At 45.8% G+C, this 22029-nt stretch overlaps 1 protein-coding gene across 1 annotated transcript in view; it reads left to right on the top strand.

The window, feature by feature from the left end:
• The window catches only part of ADAMTS17 (ADAM metallopeptidase with thrombospondin type 1 motif 17), an 81841-nt gene that overhangs the window by 26910 nt on the left and 32902 nt on the right, over window positions 1-22029 (top strand). The window contains exons 7-12 of the mRNA XM_078885971.1: window positions 402-529; window positions 4524-4567; window positions 10089-10194; window positions 10648-10806; window positions 17606-17690; window positions 21730-21933. Of these exons, the coding sequence (XP_078742097.1) occupies window positions 402-529; window positions 4524-4567; window positions 10089-10194; window positions 10648-10806; window positions 17606-17690; window positions 21730-21933 (726 nt within the window). The remainder of the gene's footprint in view (window positions 1-401; window positions 530-4523; window positions 4568-10088; window positions 10195-10647; window positions 10807-17605; window positions 17691-21729; window positions 21934-22029) is intronic.

Genomic DNA, 22029 nt, shown 5'->3' with positions numbered 1-22029 from the left:
CTACGTGACTTTACCGAAAGAACCAAGAAGATGAATCCCTGCAGTCACGAAAGCTTTAAATCGAAGTGCAATTTCACCTTCAGGTGCCGTGGTGTAATGATGGCAATGATGGTGAGCACACTCGACTTGCAATCCAGAGGCTGTCTGTTCGACTCAAACTTCCCGGCGCGGCAGTTGAAAGGATGGTGCAAGCTTCTCACCCCCCCCCCCCATGTGTCTGTCCACCCAGGAGTATAAATGGGTACAGCACAATTCATCGATTGGGAGATCAGGTGTGGTGGGATAAAGCGTGGGTACCCCCTGGAGGGTGCTCTCTAGAGTGAGCTCTCTCTTGGAAGCTCTTCTACCGACAGTGGAATGAGGATCAGGGCTGCACCGTTTTGCCCTTCCCTTGTCTGTAGGAGAGTTTGTACGTGGGCCACCATGGAGAAAGGACTCTGCAGAGCTTTTGCCGCTGGCAGAACAGCGAGATGGGCCAAGGCGCGTCGTCCCAGGCTCCCCCCTTTGACGCCGCCATCTTCGTGACCAGGTACGTCACCGCACACAAGTTTGACGCACGCATGTACTTCACTCTTTCGTAGTTGAAGTGCTCCGAGGTCATTTGATTCACAAGCTGGACGCTTTTGAGCTTAAGACCCGGCCTGAGTGTCGAGTACCGCATTGTGGAAAGTCAACAGTGGTTATTCGATGAGAGACAGACACTTCCCCACCATAGGAAGGTGGAATTTCCACCACTTGACCAAAAGCCCAAAACAGAGATGAGAACCAACCTCGCGCTCGCTCGACGAGGATGATACTTTGACATGAACTTCACGCATTGTCGTATGATGATTTTTCTTTTTGAAAGATCTTTCAAACAATTTTTTGGTCCTCTAATGTGCTGATAGTACATGTTATTTAAATAAAGCGCTCTTGTCAAAATTTGGTCATTTTTCACATACGTCTTCTTGGTTCTTTCGGTAAAGTCACGTAGAAGGGAAATAATAAAATAATAAAAATAAAACATAATAAAATACTTCTCACGACGTTTCGGCCACAACGCAAGCAGCCGTCCTCAAGTCACGAAAGCTTTGATTCGAAATTTTCACATACGCTTTAGCAGCACAACTCTTGCCTGCATTGTGACATGGCCACACACGTAATAATCTATGAAAAGCACGCCCAACTTGTTTGGCTAAAGTGTACTTGTAAAAAAATGGCTGGAAAGCGATGCTTTCCAGAATTGTGAGAAGTGTTTCGGGACTGTGGGTGCAGGGGAGAAGTGTGTTACGATCAATCGACATTCAGGAATTGCCCACCCATGTGGCTACAAGCCTTGATTAAAGGGGGTTAGGAAGGAGAGGGCATGCCAGGTACAACCCCTCAGCTGTTCTTTGAAGACTGCATTCCACATTTTGTTTCGAGATTGACGGAAACTGATCACGTGTATTAAACTCACGTTTGAACAAAAGTAATACCTGTGGTTTCATCATCAACAGCCATGTTCAATCTATTGCTGGATGAAGACTTCCCCAATCCGATGGTTTCACTATCTTATATGAATGAACGCATTTACTGTTTTCATGCTTCTTTAGATTGAAAAATGTGAGCATGACACCGATTTCACTTCTACAAACAATAGTGTTGTCTTTCTTATGCGCTTCACACGTGTGTCGGATTGGTGATACATTGACAGTTTGAGAAAGTTCGATTTAAAGCTTTCGTGACTGCAGGGATTCATCTTATTGGTTCATTCGGTAAAGTCACGTAGAAGGGAAATAATAAAACAAAAAAAACGAAGAACAGGTCTTTCCGACAGACCTGTTCTTCACCTGAGGACGGCTGCTTGCATTGTGGCCTAAACGTCGTGAGAATGATTTTATTATGTTTATTTGTATTGGTTTATTATTTCCCTTCTACGTGACTTTACCGAAAAAACCAAGAAGTTTGAGAAATATTAACTGAAATGCAGTTTCCTGGATTTTACACTGCTCATGTGGATTGACAGTGTTTAGGCGGCGTTTAATTGTGTTCAACAATGTTATCTTCCCTGTGGACTCGCAGACAATGGTTTGATCTTTCTCTATTATGAAACACATCTTTGTTTTTTTTACTTTACGATGAACATCGCACATCACTATCCATTGGTGTCACAAATCCCAGATCAGTAATCAAAGGTTTTTAACAATTGGGGTTGTGCCATTTTATAAACCTTAATTTTGATAGGCATCAGATTCTGCCAAGAGGGAAAATTTGACTTATGCTGTTACTGGCTTACATCCCGGAAATTAACAATTGCAACATTACACACAAATCTGTCACATCCTCGAGCCAAGTTCACTTTAAAACGTGCAGCACCCATGTGCTTTTGGCCTGTGGCCCCATTGAGACACATAAAACAGTACGTGTTTTGTCAATGCCCAGCAGTTTTTAGGACCGCTTAAATAACTTGAAACTCACGCATCCCAACGTGGATTCCCAAGGCTTCAGCCAGATTAGTTGCAGTCCGGTTGTGCGTGCTCCACTGTGCAACGGCAACTGAATGGGTGGACAAACGGATGAATTAATAGAGTCGCCAAATGAACGTCTCGCTGGGTTCGATTTCACCCTTTTTGTTGAGTCGCCAATCACTTATCCGCGGACGTCGTTGTGTTGGGCCTCTGCAAGCACTTTGTGGGCTGAAGCCGCATGTGATCGAATCGAGCGCCTAATCCCACATTTATTCCGGCAACGTTGGCCTCACGCGCCCTTTTGTGTTCTGCCCTTTTGAAGCGGTGGGCTTTCTCCCCAGATTCTAATGGGCGCAGAGTGCTGACCTCCGAAAAAAATTGCTTGAGCTATGAACGGAGCTCGCCTGCTCTCACGACACCAGCAACGAACTGCAAAATGACCGCACATGTGCTTAATTGACTTGTGCAACGGTTTTTTTTTAATAATCGTTGAACCATCCAACTTGTTACATTTAAAAGAAATTAGGCCGTGCGAACACAATGTTTCAGCCAGATTTACAACTGAGTGGTACTTCTCTGGCATTGACACATGATTTAGCACATGTTGGATATAATATGTATTACCTTTTAAAGTTTTGAGTGATTTGGGAGAAACAGGAACTACATTTGAATGCACAGGGCTTTATTTTCATCTACATTTAAGTTGAAGAAACACTGCACACTTAAAGGTAGATTTTGTCGTCAGAGATGTGAAAAGAGAGACCAAGCAGGAAGAGATATCATCTTGGTACAGACTTGTAGATCAGGGTGCTGTGTAAGCAATCCACAGAAGATTCTGGGTCGTTTATAATTTATAACAGGTTATAAAAGTGGGAGGACATGTGATTCGTTTTGGCCTCAGTGCTTACGGCCACAACCCATATTACTCTGGTTTCACACAATAAAAGTCATCTTCGGTTTAGTTGTTTGCAATGAGGAATATTCTTTAAATAGTGACAGTAAAAAACAAGAAGATGCATCATTCTGTCATTGCATTAAATATTTATTTTCAACAAGGGTCGACATGCTAGCATGAAGTGGTTTTCAATTACAAGGTGCACTCTTATGGAATGAGAGGTTTTGGGCACGGAAACATTGGGATGAATGTTAAAAGATAATTATCATCCTGTAATAATGATAGTTATCAATGTATGGCCTAAAAACACTGATTTCGCTTGGGGACAATTTCATGTTATCTCATAAAAGCCTTTTCATTGCACTGGTGGTGGGTGGTCACTGATTGTCAAGCTGATATTGCGGATACACCCCTCTTGCTCTTGGTTAAATGGTGACGCACGGTCTGCAGTGGTCAGTTTGTGTGCGGCAGAGGCATTACATTCTAATTTCACCAAGTTAACAATTCATATCAATTAACTTTCCCTTCTAGATTTGAGGCTTTCGTGACTGCAAGGAATCATCTTCTTAGGTTTTTTCGGTAAAGTCACGTAGAAAGTAAAATAAAAACAAAAATCACGACGTTTCGGAGGCAACACAAGTCTCCGTCATCAGGTGAGACCGTCACAGCCAGATTAGCTGTATCAAGCTAATCTGGCTGTGACGGTCCCACCTGATGACGGAGACTTGTGTTGCCTCCGAAACGTCGTGATTTTTGTTTTTATTTTATTTTACTTTCTACGTGACTTTACCGAAAAAACCTAAGAAGATAACTTTCCCTTATTTTTCATGATAATCATTATTTAACGAGTGTAAAAATAATAGGCCGTTTTCGTGTGTGTGTGTGTGCATGCGTGCTGCACATGTGTACATTGTTCTTTAAAAGGTGATTTTAAAACGAAATTGCTTTCAAATTTAAAAATTTGACTCGAGTAAAAAAAAAGTGCTCTCTCAATGATGACAATTTTACTGTTTCCACAAATCGAATCAGGTCGTGCTGACGTGCTCCGTTCAGTTTCAGTATGAAAGTCAACGTGGCCCAAATGTGAAGCGTGCCGTATTGACCGCACTTTAAAATAAGTACCGTTTGTGAATAACGTGAAACAACAAAAGTGCCAATTTTCATCTTTGACAATTTGCGTTTCTTTTTGTTGCATCTAGGACAGATTTCTGCGTGCACACGGACGAACCTTGTGACACTGTCGGTAAGTCAGTCTTTAATATATGCCCACACACACTTATTCCTTGCTTGTTTTACTCATGGAGGTGACCGTTTACCTTTTAAAATATTTGAATTGAGAAACAAAGGAAACTATCAACGAATGCACATTTTTTTTAATTTTGTGGCATGTTAGCGAACTACGTTCTATACGCTCCCTTCAAGATCTGTCACAGGATGTAACTTTCTTTACAGTGCCAACTTAATTGGATCAAGTTAAAACACTGAAGCTTAAAGAACTGTACCACGTTATAACGGGTTTTTTTTCTTTCATGAAATGCATTAGAGTTTCACTTTGAAAAGGAAAATCAGTTGCAGATGTTGGGAATTTTGTTTCGGGACAAACAAGACTTTACTTTTTTTTCTCCCCCTCTCTGAAATACAAGCGTGCGCAGTTCGTTGATGATGAAAGCGCCGTTACTTATCCGAGTACCTTTGGCATTGAGTCACAGCCCTCGTGTGCCCATGGATAGTCCTGGTAGATTTGTTTCACGAGATTATCGCCGGGCACACGCGAATGGCCGCGCGTTCTGGGCTCACCTACAACGTAAACTCAACTCGACACACGTCGGATTTACCTTAGCATGGCCATGCGGTGGAATAGTCACACAAAAAAAACGAACTTCTTTCACCTCACCCGCTGGAAATTAAACCACCCACTTAAGCGAGCTGATTTCCAACTGTAAAGCGATTACGAAAGCCATTCCGGCCGGTTACGTGGACACATTTTTGGAGGGTTTATTTTTTTGGGTGAGGGCTGTGGGGAGGGGGAGTTACCACTTTGTAAATTGTACTATTGCTATTTCAATTTTGAATTATTTCCAGCATATGCAAACAATTACAAACATTCCAGCCTGTCGATTATCGAGCCTGAAAAAAGGAGATGCGTCACAATGAAATGTACTCTAGGTGCATGACGTGTCTCCCTCGCAAGCCAAGGTACCAAAGGATTTAAACAAGTGGAGGTATGCGTAGAGTGGCCAGTCATTATTTCTGTTCCGTTGGGAATGTTACGCGACGAACATTTACCATGTGCTTGGCTGGGATGGTTGATTTTAAATAGTTTTCGTCGTAAAGAAAAACTTGGATTTTTGTATCATCTCATTCACTGTGTGCGCATATTCGCATGTTCGATGTTAGGCGCTTATCGCAACTAGCGGTTGATGAATGTTAAAAGAATGAGACGATGTTTCTTTTTTTTACATCTGTCATTTGGATTGAATGCAACAGTGTGGTTATTGTACGCTGGAGGAAGCATGGTCCTGCACATCTTTAAGTTATTCAACAGTTGGCAGCCAAAACATTTTGAATCGGGGCATGCAGGGGGGCTGGGCTGCTAAGGTGGAGACTCATTTGGCTGGTGAGCTTGCGGTGTGTGCTGGCTGGCGTGTAGGTTGGCTGGCTGGCGTGTAGGTTGGCTGGCTGGCGTGCTGGGGTGCTGGCTGGCTGGCGGGTAGGTTGGCTGGGTGGCGTGCTGGGGTGCTGGCTGGCTGGCGTGCTGGGGTGCTGGCTGGCTGGCCTGTAGGTTGGCTGGCTAGCGTGTAGGCTGGCTGGCTGGCGTGTAGGTTGGCTGGCTGGCGTGTAGGCTGGCTGGCTGGCTGGCGTGTAGGTTGGCTGGCTGGCGTGTAGGCTGGCTGGCGTGTAGGTTGGCTGGCTGGCGTGCTGGGGTGCTGGCTGGCTGGCGTGTAGGTTGGCTGGCTGGCGTGCTGGGGTGCTGGCTGGCTGGCGTGTAGGTTGGCTGGCTGGCGTGCTGGGGTGCTGGCTGGCTGGCGTGTAGGTTGGCTGGCTGGCGTGCTGGGGTGCTGGCTGGCTGGCGTGTAGGTTGGCTGGCTGGCGTGCTGGGGTGCTGGCTGGCGTGTAGGTTGGCTGGCTGGCGTGCTGGGGTGCTGGCTGGCTGGCGTGTAGGTTGGCTGGCTGGCGTGCTGGGGTGCTGGCTGGCTGGCTGGCGTGTAGGTTGGCTGGCTGGCGTGCTGGGGTGCTGGCTGGCTGGCGTGTAGGTTGGCTGGCTGGCGTGCTGGGGTGCTGGCTGGCTGGCGTGTAGGTTGGCTGGCTGGCGTGTAGGTTGGCTGGCTGGCGTGTAGGTTGGCTGGCTGGCGTGCTGGGGTGCTGGCTGGCTGGTGTGTAGGTTGGCTGGCTGGCGTGCTGGGGTGCTGGCTGGCTGGCGTGTAGGTTGGCTGGCTGGCGTGCTGGGGTGCTGGCTGGCTGGCGTGTAGGTTGGCTGGCTGGCGTGCTGGGGTGCTGGCTGGCTGGCGTGTAGGTTGGCTGGCTGGCGTGCTGGGGTGCTGGCTGGCTGGCGTGTAGGTTGGCTGGCTGGCGTGCTGGGGTGCTGGCTGGCTGGCGTGTAGGTTGGCTGGCTGGCGTGCTGTCTGGCTGGTGTGCTGGCTCTTGATAGAGAGATTCTTTCCAAGCCACCTGGCAAACAGCCACTTATTTGTCCAAACATTGACTCGAAAATGAACTCCTTTATCCTGGCTCGTGCCACTTCACAAGGGATGGGCACAATCGCTCGGCACAAACGAGCGCATGTTGTAACCAGCTGCAATGAGGATTGGCTTTAAATTCCGGTCTGTGAGATGGATGATTCTTATAGATCCCAAATCAGCTTAACATTGTACTATCTGTACTTTCGAGATAAACGAAACGGTATATTTTATTGTATATTAGAAAAAAACACGCTCACAATATGGAGGTAAAACATATTTGAGCTCACGTACATTGTTTACAGTTTGTTTCAGTTATTTAAATAGGCTTACGATGCACGCAACATCCCGTACAATAAAATACGAATATGTACAAATAAAAAAATCCTTGCTGTGGTGTCGAGATCAAAAGCTGTAAAGCTGAAAGCACTCAGTGGAACAACTGTGGAACCCAAATTTTCATCTCACATTTGTATTGTGTTCGTTGCACAGGGGCAATGAATGGGGAGAGGTGGATTTGTTGTTGGTGGTGGATGTTGTTGTTGTTGGTGGTGGATTTGTTGTTGGTGGATGTTGTTGTTGTCATTTTGCTTCTCCATTCTTGTACGTAAGAACCGTTATTGGAAAAGTTAAACTTTTCAAAACGAATGTGACCCACCACAGTCTGACATAACCGTTTTCCCACATTTACTGCTTGGCTCTCGCGAAATGGGTTGCACTCGTTATAGAGAGGAGGGGGGGGGGGAGCGAGGGGGAGGGGGAATGCTGCTTGGCAGTGTGGTGTTTTCATTAGGTCCGAGGCCAGGCATCGCCTCCTCGGCTGTTGTGTTTGGCAGCTTCGGTCACATCCAGCCTTGTGCTCGCCATCAGCGGAGGTCTGCGCTGAATCATCTCTTAACTGAAGGTGTGGCGACCTCTTAAGGAAACCCATCAGAATCTACCTGTAATGCACTCGGACATTGTTTCTATTGAATGGCCCAAATGAAAGTTTTAAAAACTTTGGAAGCCGCTGGCTTCTTCATTCCATCAGCGAGATGTGCGCGTGCAAACTCAATGTTGCCAATTCCTTTGTTGCGTTTGCGTGAAGACGAATTCTCGTGCCTTCAGAGTTTATCCACAGCCGCGTGGTTGCGTGTAAAAGAAATGCTTTTCGTTTATCGCCCAAAATGGGGGTTTTCCTATCAAGTTATGTCCATGAATTTTTTTACAGCTGCACCGGCAGATTTGTTGTAAAATAAAAACAAAAAATTGTCTGCGTCATTGCGTCGGTCAGCGGCGGGGTGTGTGGTTGACATGGTTGAAGGGATGTGCAAAGAAGGGTGACGGAGCAGTGAAGTCATAGGATGTGAGGTCGCGGTGTTCAAATAGCCTCATCCAGGAATGTGTAAAGAGTAACCGGTGACAGTCGAGGCAGTGTTGGGCGGGGGGGGGCAGTGGCATAGTGATGAGCGCACTGAGCTACAATCCCACCTACCTCAGTTCGAGTCTCAGCCATGGATGGGCAACATCAAACGCGAGTGATATCTGAATTGATTCTGGTCAAAATATCCTCCGTGACTGACTTTTTTTTTGGGGGGGGGGGGGTGACCTTCCTCTCACATTGGATTGACAATGGGCAGAACCTTTTTTTTGTACATTATAATGGTGACAGTGACTTGTGTTCAGTGGATAAATGATGAGCATATATTTTCCTTCTGCTCTCCGTCATGATGTGGTGTTTCATTTTAAACACTTGTGGTAGATTTTTCTCAGAGGTGGCTAGGTGACTCGGGAGTTAATACTGTGTCAGAAAACTGAGCTGCCACCCAGGAGATTTTTGGTTTAAATCCGGGCAACCACCCATGAAATAAACTAAGTTTTCAAATGGAGATTTTTCGTTGATCTTAGCCAGGCCTCTAATGACTGCACGCAAAAAAACCCCAATATTATTCAATTTATTTTTCACAATTCATTTGATTCCAGCTCAGATAATTAAATTACTTCTGATTTGATTGCCATCCAATCTTCTTCGTTTTTATGGCACGGTGATATGCAATGTTATGCGTTGATGTCGAGGATGGCGAGCCAGTTGAAGGCGATTAGGGGAAGCAACGTAGCAAATATCTGAGACGCTGCCAGTGAATAAGTGAGGCTTTGGGGAATTTTTGGACGACTTGTTGCATGGTATGGCTCTGATAGCCACAGTTGCAATGCAGGTGGGGGGGGGGGCTGCTTTTCACCTCCCACGGGTGTAATGGGTGGCCACGTCTGTCGTGCAGTGAGTACATCATTAGTAGGGCATGCTGTGTAGGTGCAACCCCTAGTGTAGGTAAGAGGCAATTGACTGAACCTCTTTAGGTCATCATCCAGAAGCAGTGCTCTGATATGGAGTAACGTTCTGCTTTCAGATGTACATGTCATGATTTTCTCGTGACACACAGAGCACATTCGGTAATTAATTGTGGACGAAAATGTTCACATTTCTCAACTGCCTCATGAGTTCCAGTTGGAAGGTGAAACTGACAAGAAGCTTATTCTTAGGCTTTTTCGATAAAGTCACGTATGTAAAAAATTAAAATTAATAAAAGTAAAATAAAAATAAAATAATATTTAATTTTTATTTTATTTTACTTTTATTACTTTTAATTTTTTACCTATGTGACTTTACCGAAAAAGCCTAAGTATATGAATCCTTGCAGTCACGAAAGCTTCAAATCTAGAATTAACAAGAAGCTGACTTGTTTACCGGCTGCAGGCAGTAAGACTGGACAGTCACACCTGTCGGCTGTGGCGTTGCCACCTTTGAGGTACCAAAAAAATCTGGGACACATCGTGGCAATAAGAATTCTGTATCTCACAATTCCAGCAGAGGAGAAATCTGCATGCAAATGCGTAATCTTGAACGGTGTATTATTAACCATCTTAGTACAAACTTACAAAAACAGAAATTCCCCACGACTGGCACTTCAAAGGGAGGACCGATCCTGGCAAAAGCAGGACAGTTGCAACCCTCGTCAGGTGCGTGCATCCAAGCACCTGGACGTGTGTTGAACTTCTTTCGCACCATACGTAGCCAACCATGGTTACCCGATGTGCGATGCGCCGCAGGCATCGCCTACCTCGGCGGGATGTGCAGCGACCTGAGGAAATGCGTCATCGTCGAGGAGAATGGCCTGGGCCTGGCGTTCACCATCGCGCACGAGCTCGGGCACAAGTGAGTCACGACATCACGCGGTATTGCCGGCCTGTTCAGAGTCTACTGCTGTGTGGCGCGGGATGAATTACCTGCTGCCTTCGCTGCTGCGTGGGTTTTCGCGGTTGTGCCGATGCGTTTTCGCGGTTTCTGCTGCGTGTTGTTCGGTACGATATCTAAAATTCCGCTCGACGTGCCGAGCTTTTGCAGTAAGTTAATTTCGTCCATCTCTCGGGAGTCTGCAATGCTAAGAGGAGCTGCAAAAGGAGCTGAGCTCTGCTGCTCGTCAGGATACACTCTTAAGTGTTTTGCACTCGCCGTGTTTTTGCGTGTGCGCGCGCGTGTGTTTGGCTCTGCACCGGGCGGCTAAAACACAGCAAGTTGGTACGGTAAGGGGGCACAGGCCAGTCATCTCAGTCAACCCATCTCAGTCAACCCATGGCCACCTGGGTCTGACCCGCGATCTCCCGCCAGCATGGGCATGGGGCACGACGACGACGACGGCGGCGGCGGCGGCAATTCGGCGTGCGGCCTGGGACCCAGCATCATGGCAGGCGAGTGGGTGCGTGGGAGCAACAGCAGCGAGCTCAGCTGGTCGCCCTGCAGCCGCTTGGAGCTCCAGCAGTTCCTCAGGTCAGTGCCGCGACCCACCGGCACCCACACCCCCCCCCACCCCAACCCACATTTAAGGCCATGTTAATAGTATCAATATTGAACAATTCTGATTCAGTCTCAGGAAAAATGGAGTGGCAATGGACGAAGCAGCAATACTGGCCAGGGACAAGAAGAGGAAGTTCAGTCGGCTCGATTGTCGCTGTTGAGCTGGCGGAAAGGACGTATGATGGTCATATGATGATTTTTTATTAATCAATAGTCTTCACATTATGCGGGGTTCAGCAGATGTAAAGTGTGCGCGGCATGTAACAGCTTTATTTGTGTTTGAACGGTGGTAAATTGGAGAACCCTCTAAGATGAACGCAGTGGGTCGAGAGGAATGAGGTTCGACAAACCCTGCGGCAGGTGACCTTGGAGTGGTTTCACAATGAGAGCCACGGTGTAAATGGGATTTGTTATTATTGTAATAGATTGAAAGCTAATTTCTGTAGAAGTGATGTTTGTGTTTCGTTGGTCCTTCCCCAGCACCTCCAATTAGCACGGTTGGCTACGTACGATGCCAAAGAAGCTCAACATACACACAGTATAATACGTAGGCTTTCGTGTTAACACGTATACAGAGAGGGATGGAAACTTGCAATGAGGTCACTGATAGTGGACACGTGACTACCCACCCAAGGTTGTGTCTGCTCTGTAAGAGCAATCCACTGCTCATCAAACACACTTTTAAACAATCTCCACTTGAACAGGCAAAACACGACTCCGTCACTCAGTGTCATTGCTGCAAAAAGTTGACTTTCGTTGCTCCGAGAAAATCCGCTGCCTGTGAAGATTGCCGGAAACGATTGCCCTAAAATTGTCCCAGCGTGTCGTGGGTTGTTAATGCCCTGTTTCTGTTTTTTTGTTTGTTGGAAACTTGTTTTTCTCACTGAGACATTCCAGCCCCTCACTGCCGATTCTGATTTCAATCGCCGACGCCTGCGATGATCGGGCGAACGTCGTGTTGCAAACGAGTTGAACATACATCACGTTGTGCAGAGTGTACTGGAATCGTTCCACAGGAATTGGAGTGTGTAGCTCATCTCATATACATGTTGAAAATACAGTAACCTACAATTATAAAGATGGACAATTGCAAAAAAGTACCCTTTTTCTGAATATATGCTTGGCAGCTTAACAAACGAATGAGATTTGTCATGCGATTTTTATACACGTAACATCTGCCAGCACAACTAAAACAAATCCTATTCGTGTGTGTGTGTATACATTCGTGCTTGAATGGAAATGAAAATATAGATGCTAAATAAGATTTAGAACACACTGCACGTAAGACAACATTTAATAATGATACCTACAGGATTTTATATTTTTGTTGTGGGTTTTATGGCGAGGTGTTTTTTGCATGCTGGTGAAGCCACTTTTCTCAAAGGCTATGAATACCGGGGTCTGTTTTGCCAGGAAAGGTTTATACGTTTGTTATATCTATAACTTGCCATCGCATTTGTTTTCAGCCTAGAGGCAAAGGAAATGAAGGCTTTCATCTCGTGTGGTTTTTGCGACCTTCTTGATCCCGCCTAGCAAGTCTTGTTTGTGTTTTGGTTCGCCTTATGTTGTCTGTGTGCGCGCAGGCGATAAGGGGGAGCATAACGATTCACGGACGTAGGCACGATGTGTTTACGCTACAAGGAGGGGGTGGATTCTAATAAGCTTCTTTGCACGATATAATCCCGGATTATAACACGACAAGCGGGATACAATGTCTCAGCGGTGGAACAAATATTCGACAACACTGTTTCACATTTAGAGAGTAGCTAGCGCCGCACTCCAAACCCAATTCCAGTCCACGACTAATATGATCGGCAAACATCTGAAACTACTACTGAGCCTCCTCAAGGTCAGCTCAGCCTGAACTAATTACCTGGTGCCGTGTGTGAAGAAGTGCACTTGGGAGGCAGGCGTAGAGCTCTTGTGCGTCGTGACGGCCAATTAATATCTGCTCGCTAACAGCCCTTTCTCCAACATCCTGTTAATATCTATACAGGGGACCTTTGTCTTTTTTTTGCATGCTTGGGCAACAACTGGACACGCTCCCTGCGTGCAGTACATCCCCCGGTTGAACGCGGTTTTTCGGTGACGCTTTTTGGCGACGCTTGACAAATCAACAGTTATCGGGCTCATCGCTTCTCTTTCATTCTTCCTCCAGACCGCAGAAATGTTTGACGGATAATCTCGGCTTATCCTCAAAGCGAACAGAGCACAACATTATGCCCTCATGGTAGACCCAGACAAAAGATCCACGACACGGCAAATCCGGCCGGGGACACAGCTGCAGAGCAAAAAAACAGTTATTCGTTCAAATCCTTCCACCGACTTGTCACTCAAATACTAATTCCCCCCCTCTGTTTCCTTGTGGAAAAAAAGGGTCTGAAATGTCTTGCGCTAATTATGGGGCAAAGCGCTGCTGCTGGAATGCACAACACCTGGTTTTAAGATCAGCGTGGGTGGGGTTGCTCGCTCGTGATGTGAAATTTTCTTTAAATTAATTTCCAGGCGCCTTTAGGACAACGTCTTACATATTAGCAGCAATGCTGTATAATATTATTTCGGTTTTTCTGTAAAGTCACGTAGATAGGTTCAAATTAATAAAAATAAAATAAATGAAAGACTCCGACCCCTTTTCTCTCCGCTTGATGACGACCACTTGTGTTGCGATCGAAACGTCGTAGTTTTGGTTAATTTAATTTTTAATTTGAACCTATCTACGTGACTTGACCGAAAGACCCAAAGAATATGAATTCCTGCAGTCACGAAAGCTTTAATTCAAGATGTAATGCTGTACTGTGAAAATAATTTTCAGTCCTTTGTCAATTGACTGTCATGCCGGTGATGCGAGGTTTGAGAGCATACTTCGCCATGCTGGTGAGGACGGTTTGGTGAAGGGGGATGAAGTGGTACTGAGGTGGGCGGTGTATGTACTGTATGTTGAACTTCTTTCGCACCGTACGAAGTCAACTGTGCTGATCGGGGGTGGTCTCGAATTCAGATTTTATCCGCCACTGATTGTTAGCCATGGCTGGGAATTTAACTCGGGTTGCCATGTTTATAGCAACAGTGCACGAACCACTGCACCAACCCCTTTAAAAAAAAAACTCAAATGTTATGGATGATTATAAAGTAGTCAGATATCTTTCCAAGCCTGACAAATATAGTGAATATTTTCAGCTGGCAAGAACTTCCAGAGGTGTAGTGAACAGTCTACAGCATGAGCCATGGGTGAGCTTTGCCCTAGATGATGCTCATCAGTTAGCCATGCCCAACTATCGGCTGACATCGATACCGAAAGTGTTGTATGGATGTGGTGACACATATGAGCTTTGATGAAGGTTATACATAAAACATAATCTGACTTTTATTAATTTTTTTAACGTGGAGAATTCTGTACAGATAAATTGAACACAAGAAATGACTTATTCACGTTACTAATCATAAACATGACGTGGTCTTAACCACAGGGTCACCGATACCCATTTATTTGTACGTATACGTGTATGCTTACATACCCAGCAAGTTGGCACAGTAGGGGGTACAGGTGGTGCATCAGCCAGTCATTTCAGTCAGTCGACCCGTGGCACCTGGGTCTGCCCCGTGACCTTCTGCCAGCGGGCGTTTGACACTTCACGTGGCCTCAAGGTGCACATGGCCTGGCACAAGCGTCGTGGTGACGTCACCGCCACTTAGTGGCGAATGGCGGTTGTTGTTGTTGTTACATACCCACATTGTTTTGCATATGTAGGCTTTATCAAAGTTGTTTCACGAACAGAATAATTAATGTGTGACTTAATATTACATTTGCAGCTGATGGGATGTGTAAAAAGTATTGTCTCCATATTCATTTTGTTACTTATTATCTCCCCCACAATGCACATTATTATAATCATTATTTTATGTGATGTATTATATATTTTTGCATCAAACTAGGACCCGTATCTAGCAGAGAAGGGCATTGCCTATAAAAATCTGGCAGTTCAGCATTGGTTCAATAAAACTTGACTTTTGCTCATGAGACTTTTGCATGTCAAAACTCGTCCAGTGTTTGCGTGCGTTGAACCAATGCTGCTGAAATTATGAACTCTCAGAAGGCCGTGTCGCTGATGGGATTTGTTAAAAAAAAACTAAAACTTATTTTTCACGCCCGAGAGACAGATGCGTGCTTATTGATATAACATCACACTCGAAAAACGTAAGTGATCATTTCCGATGGTTATCTGTATTTTAATTCGAGCTCACAATTGAATGCACGCGCACAATTGCATGGGCGTAAGCCCTCTGGGGTGGGGGCGACATTCTTTTCGTTGCGCGTAAGTTGAACGCCAGGACCTCATTAAAACCGCACAGATCGATCTGAATCGACAGCCGGTGGGGGCGCTTCGGGTTGTGGTGGCGCGAGCGCTGCGCGGCCCGTCTGCAACGCGGGTGCAGTCGTGAGCGGCGGCGCGGCTATTACAGATCGGTCGTCGGGGGGAGGTGAGGGGGGGGGGAATGAGTAGGGGGTGAGGAGGGGGTGAGCAGGGGGGGGGGGGGGTGAGGCGGGCGGGTGAGGAGGGGGGTGAGGAGGGGATGAGGAGGGGGTGTATGGGGGGGGTGTGGAGGAGGGGGGATGGGGGTGAGGAGGGGGAGATGAGGAGGGTGGGGGGGGAGGGATGAGGGGACGGATGAAGGGGGAGGGATGAGGGGGGGGGGGGGTGAGGGGGGGAGGGATGAGGGGGGGGGTGAGGGGGGGATTAGGCGGGGGGATGAGGGGGTTGAGGAGTGGGGGGGAGGGATGAGGGGTGGGGAGTGATGAGGGGGGGATGAGGGGAGGGATGAGGGGGGGGGGGATAAGGGGGGGGGTGCGGGGGGGACCTCTGCCCCCCTGTGAAAGGAAGTCGTCACCTCTGGCGGCAGTACAGCAACTGGGACGACATGGGAGGGTTTGCGGTGCTCGCAAGGACAACACCTTCCAACGGGTTGTGTGCGCGGCTTGAGTAACCCAAACAATTTAATTGCGTGTTCAACGTTATTTAAAGTGTCGCCCTCGTCAGCTTGTCACATGATCAATAATGTTGGTGGGTTAATAATTTATTGGGGTGAGTTGAACATAATGACTGCTGTAGTTGCTTAATCAGTCGAAGGTTTGCGGTGGTCGATACTCAATTGATTCGTCATTGTGAAAGGAACATGGATTATTCTTATTTTCATCATCCGTTTTCTGAGGCTTTTATGGCGTTACTATTCAGTGGAATTGGTTTCTGCTGTATGAATCAACCTAATGTGCAGCTGTGTGCGATGTGGATAATTCGAATGAGATTATCTTTGACGATCGTAACCTCTACAACTGAATTAAAGATGGAATAGCCTTTTTTACGCCACCACTCGTGATGAGTACGTGATTCATCTTCTTGGTTCTTTCGGTAAAGTCACGTAGAAGGAAAAGAATAAAATAATAAAAATAAAACATAATAAAATACAATTCTCACGACGTTTCGGCCACAACGCAAGCAGCCGTCTTCAGGTGGAGAACAGGTCTGTCGAGAAGGCAGAGACCTGTTCTCCACCTGAAGACGGCTGCTTGCTTTGTGGCCGAAACGTCGTGAGAATTATTTTATTGTTATATTTTTATTATTTTATTATTTTCCTTCTACGTGACTTTACCGAAAGAACCGAGAGCCTCACCGAGTCGCAGTACACTATGCAGCAGGGTCCTGTGTTGAAATGTTTCGCCGATTTCTGTTTGAGGAGGTTTTTTAGTGAAATAAAGGTATTAATTCTAGATTTGAAGCTTTCGTGATTGCTAGGATTCATACTCTTTGGTTTTTTCGGTAAAGTCACGTAGGTAAAAAAATAAAATAAATGAAAACTAAATTAAATCACGACGTTTAAGTGTGTGTGCTTTCGCTACGTTGTCCCCACCTGAAGAAGGATGCTTGTGTTGCGCCCGAAACGTCATGATTTAATTGAGTTGTTTTCATTTATTTTATTTTTTACCCACGTGACTTTACCGAAAAAAACAAAGAAAATAAAGGTATTATTTCTGATATCTTTGCTGATATCAAAAAAAATATTCTGGCAAATTCAGCCACATTGGTACACAGACACATAGAATAGTGCAAACATATACCAAGTCCCAAAAGGGATAGCATATTAATTTAATAGGAGAATCTAATATTACAATGTTATCGAAAACATTTAATTACAATATTCAACACGTATTCCTTCCAGGGGCTGATGAACAATCATTATCCTCGGCAACATTTTTCAAGTTACATATAATCAACATCATCATCAATCAACCGGGGCCAAATCAGTGTTAGATGCAGGCTTCCCCAAGCTGCTGCTGATCTTCCATACACTCTACACAAGTTTTATACCGCAGCATAAATGTTTACGAGACGACTGCAAATTGCAGGGTGGGTGCCGTTCACCGCTGAATCTCGGAACGCGCAAGCGGTTCAACGCCAATTTAAATTTTACAGGCACAGCGGCGTTGTTTTTAAAGACACTGTCCTCACCGCAGAGATCTGGAGCGACACGACCGCACTCTATGATAGCGGACGCCAAACTGTGCCACACGCCCTCTCGCATGGCCTTGTGGGAGTCTCGGTACCCATCGAGTTATTTTCGTTCGTCGTTTTTTATTTCGGTTCCGTTCCGATGACGTACACGTGCACGTACGTCATCGGAACGGGAAAGGGTTAAGGCTGCTGGGCACATTGTGGAGGGCGTCGCAATCGTTGCTGCCCGGCGCTTGCTGAGTGTGGTCCGTCTCTTCCCTCCTCAGATCTCCTGCCAGTGCCTGCATGAGTGAGACGGAGCAGCAGGCGGGACAGGCGGACGTCACCCACGTCCGTCCGCAAAACATTCAGGTTCGGTGGCAATGCCAGCAACAACGGGTGAAAGTTGGATGAGCTTGGGGAAAACGATCAAAGTAATGCTGGATATAAGCACACCTTTTATAAGCACATATCCGATATAAGCAACAGATGCTTACGTTACACTGTTCTGGGGAAGGCAAAGGCAAACATGTGATTTACACACCTGGCCTTACTTCCAAAGGGTGTGCTTGTACCCAGTTTCCATTAGTGTTGTGATTACCCCACTAAGGGATAAGAGACTTTATAAAACCTTATTTATCTTGGGACCGGGTGTACATGTGGAAGAGTTCCCTTCTCACGAATGGACAGTGCCAGTTTTGGGTCGACTCAACCCACCAAGGTGAATGACATGAGAACCATTTGGTGGGAAGTCAATAGACCATTTCCCATCACGAAAACTGCGGCTTTTCCACCAGTGGTCTGGGACTGCCTTTGAAGGATGAGCACTGCCGAGCATTCGACAGTGTTCATGGGAGACGTGTTGATCTCATTTGTGCTGGATGGATCCTCTGGGATGCAAGAGTCTTGTCCAGATGCTGACAACACTCCAACCATGTTGTGATTGACGCCTCCTTGAACCGGAACAGCTTTCGGCACCATTATTTTACACCACTGCCCTTAACTATAATTTTCATTGACAGACGTGTCAATCTGCCACGGTTGGGGAACTCTAGTTGTGTCAATCACCCGAGTAAGGGAAAATACGGCCGTGCCAATAGATCGTACGGATCTTCAGATAGAGTCAAGCCAGCAGCGCTGAGGCAAAAGCTGCCGTGTGTATGGAAATGTGACGGTGGCGGCGTTTAATATCTAAAGTGTTATCAGGCCAAGTAGTTAACAGGTCCGATGCTACATTTTTTGCCTCTGAGTAGATGGCAATGCAGACATTGACCTTTCTGTCAGCGGGTCCCTCCGGTGGTCTTGTCTGGATTGAACTGGGTAAATGGTAGCGTAGTGTTTCAGCCGGCACTAAAAGGGCTTGTGGTCTACGCTTGGACTGAGATTAATGACAGCTGCCAGACCTGTGCTGAAAGGTGAACGTTAAGGTTATGTTGCTGATGGCCACAGCGTCATTCAGAGCAAGGTGCGGAATGTTATTCGGGTAGTTTTTCAGAAGAAGCAGAAAGTACAATTGATCTGAAATGCAAAGTGAAACTTTTACATTGCCAAAATATTTAGCGATCACGGCGAACGCCCTATACTGTGATGAGTTTTGATACATTTCACGCAAAATAAATTTGAATAGTGTCGTTTGTGGCGGATGTGCAATGAGACGATGGTTATTTTGACGGGAAATTCCTCTGTGGGTTGTAAATCATCAACGTCCAATTACGCCGTAAATTGAATGACAGAAGATAGCATCTTAAAACTCGAAGGCAAAAGCCACCCAGTGATTTTGTTTAATGTGCACCTTGGCAGATGATCATTGCCTTTCTCAAGGAAACGGGGTGATTGGAAGAGGGTGGAAAACACCTCCAAGCAAAAACGAGGCAAGAGAGAGAGACAGAGAAAAGAAAGACAGGCTCTGTGCATTTGTTACGGTTTTTCCTCAGGGGAAAACTATCAAAAGAGACGCTCCATATTGAAATCACATTTGTACGTGTGGTGTTGGATTTCCCGTGACCTAACAGAGGTCATTGCCTTGGGCTGTCCTCCCACAGACCACACCGAGTCAGCGTGGTCCTCATAATCACAGTGCCCTGTGGTTGTGCCACCATTTAATATACAGTACATTACAAAAATATACACTGGCCATAGAAGTAAATGTTGCATGTTCCCACCTTACAACAGTGCTGTTAACAGCACAATGTATAGAGGTTGTGTCTAGGCAAGGATTTGCATGCGTGGAATGAGTACAGCTCTCCGATGTGTGTTCGGGCGTGTTGTTTGGCAAGATGTCTGACGTTTCAGTCCACGTGCAAGAAGCTTCTCACTCTTGCAGACCGGGGTCACTGTAGCAAAGGAAGCTACCCTGGTGCCATGAGTTCTCGCCTGGCGAAACAAATAGACTTGGCTTCTTCAGGAACTGAATTTATGTAGCTTCTTCTTCGAGAAACTGAATTGAAGGAAGAAGCTAAATGAAGACGCTCCCAGCATGTGGAGCGTAACATCAGACGCCATCTCAGAACAATGCGGCGTGCAACCTGAAAACACATCGGAGGGTTACACCGCACAATCGCGGAAAAACGTACGACGTGAAAATGGAGCTGTTTTGATGGTTTTTGAAGTCGCTTGTTTAAACCTTATATTCAGTATAGACACGAGTTGTGATCAGAGACAATCACGTTTAAAGCTCGGCCTGAAGCAGAGTTTTTTTTACATTGTGTGTGGCTGCAACATGGTATTTACGCGCACGCATATTTTACATACCGCCATTCAGTGTGCATGGCGGCGAAAAATGTTCTAGTTTTTTTGGAACCGTATTTCATACACATTTCAAAAGTGACACCGCTTGAAGAAGTGGTAGACCCACTGGCATACCATTGGCGGCTTAAAGTATGATTTATGAGCAACCTGGTTAAACAAAAGGCGGGGGAAAAAGTTTAATGAGATTGCTTGTAAAGACAAACCGTGACAGGTCACTGTGCCCAAGCGTGCACATGCACAGCCCCCTTTCATTTCATCTCGTGAAGCGGTCGTTTTGCTCAGGGGGTCGATTAAATATTTTTTCATAACTTTGGCAAAAAAAAAAGGATGTATCAAAAGGTAGACTAAGTTGCTTCACCTTTGCGCAGTGTCGTTATTGAGGTGTTTTGTTTTTCATACATTTTGTTGACATGACCTAAAGCAAAAACAATCTGTGTATCCATATTCTTGGTACTTTTGATAAAGTCACGTAGAAGGGAAACAATAAAATAATAAAAATAGAAAATTTTTTATTGTTTTATATATATTTTGTTTTTTATTAAATATAATTTTTTTATTGCTTTATATATTTTTAATTCATTGTTTCCCTTCTACGTGGCTTTACCGAAAGAACCAAGATTATGAATCCCTGCAGTCACGAAAGCTTAAAATCAAAATCTATGTATCATTTGTTAACAGTTTATCATTCTCTCTTTAATTATAAAGTTACATATTTATTTTACCTAAGATTATTTTTTCTTTGAACTTTTGGATACATTCTTAATGCGGTACTTGCGGACTGTACGATATAATTTGGCTGTTTTTATTTTTTGTACATTTGCGGCAATTTTTTGTTATTAGATTTTGTGGTTATTGTGTACCCGTGTACCCACGTGCAATGTTATTTCGCCGTAAATAACCTCCGGGTCTCCCTTGAAAGAAAGACCTGTAGTTCAGAAGCTCTTATCTGCTTTAAATCAAGGCTACCTATCTCATCACTCTGATACAGGAGGAGCATTTGTCTGTATTGGTGGTACACCGTCTAGCTAATAACGTTCGTCTTCCGTCCGCTTTGACATCGCAAGAACTGATTTTGGCCGCAAGATTCAATATCTTATGACCCGGGTTTGCGAATTGTGGAAAAAAAGAAAATGATTGCGAAAAAATTCCTTTTTTTATATATCGTACACCTCCGGTGTACCGCCAATACGTTCAATTGCATACTGCAGTCGCAGTCCCACCACACGCAAACGAGAATTTGGCCATTCTCATCTCTCATCGCGATTTGTGAGCCGCTGCCTCATATCCATAAACAATGGAGACTGATCTACTTTAAGTGCTGCAACTGCTGTCGTATATTAAATACTGCAATCATTCTGCAATCACCACTGGACTTCCAGAGATCTCCCGGCGCGGAAGTTCAAACGGTGGGAAATTTACTTAATTCCCCCCCCCCCATCCCCAACGGCACTGTCCACTAACCAATATGAGTGGGTGCACCGAAGTTAGTCAATCAGCAGGCGGCGTGTGGTAGAGTTTGGCTTGCGTGGAATATTAGGCCAAAATACCCCTCGAGAGGGGCTGCCCCTAGTGAACAGTGGCGTGAGCAAGTGATTGTAGGGCTGAGCTTTTAACGCTTACCTTTTTTTTTACGTGAGCGTGTTATTTCTGTGTTTCTTGGCAGGCGTGTGCGGCGGGCAAGTGCCTAAATCAGAGCGAGGGTGAGAACAAACCCAAGGAGCCGCCCCGTTCTCCTCCGACCGAGGAAGCCACACGGGGACAACAGGATGCAGCCGAGGAGAAATCCCAGACTCCTCCGCAGCCCCCGGCAGCCAGAGACCACGCCAAGGCAGAGCAACCGGCAGACAACGGCCTCCTACAAACAGGAGTGAGCCAATGCAGTTGCGCACAGCAGGATTAATTGCATAACAGGAGCGCATCGCCTGTGCTTATGCTTGGTCATGATAACAAAAGGATGACAACG

Source organism: Lampetra fluviatilis, chromosome 3 (genome assembly GCF_964198595.1).
Source record: "Lampetra fluviatilis chromosome 3, kcLamFluv1.1, whole genome shotgun sequence".
NCBI classification, from domain to species: domain Eukaryota; kingdom Metazoa; phylum Chordata; class Hyperoartia; order Petromyzontiformes; family Petromyzontidae; genus Lampetra; species Lampetra fluviatilis.
This window is presented reverse-complemented; position numbering and strand designations above follow the sequence as displayed.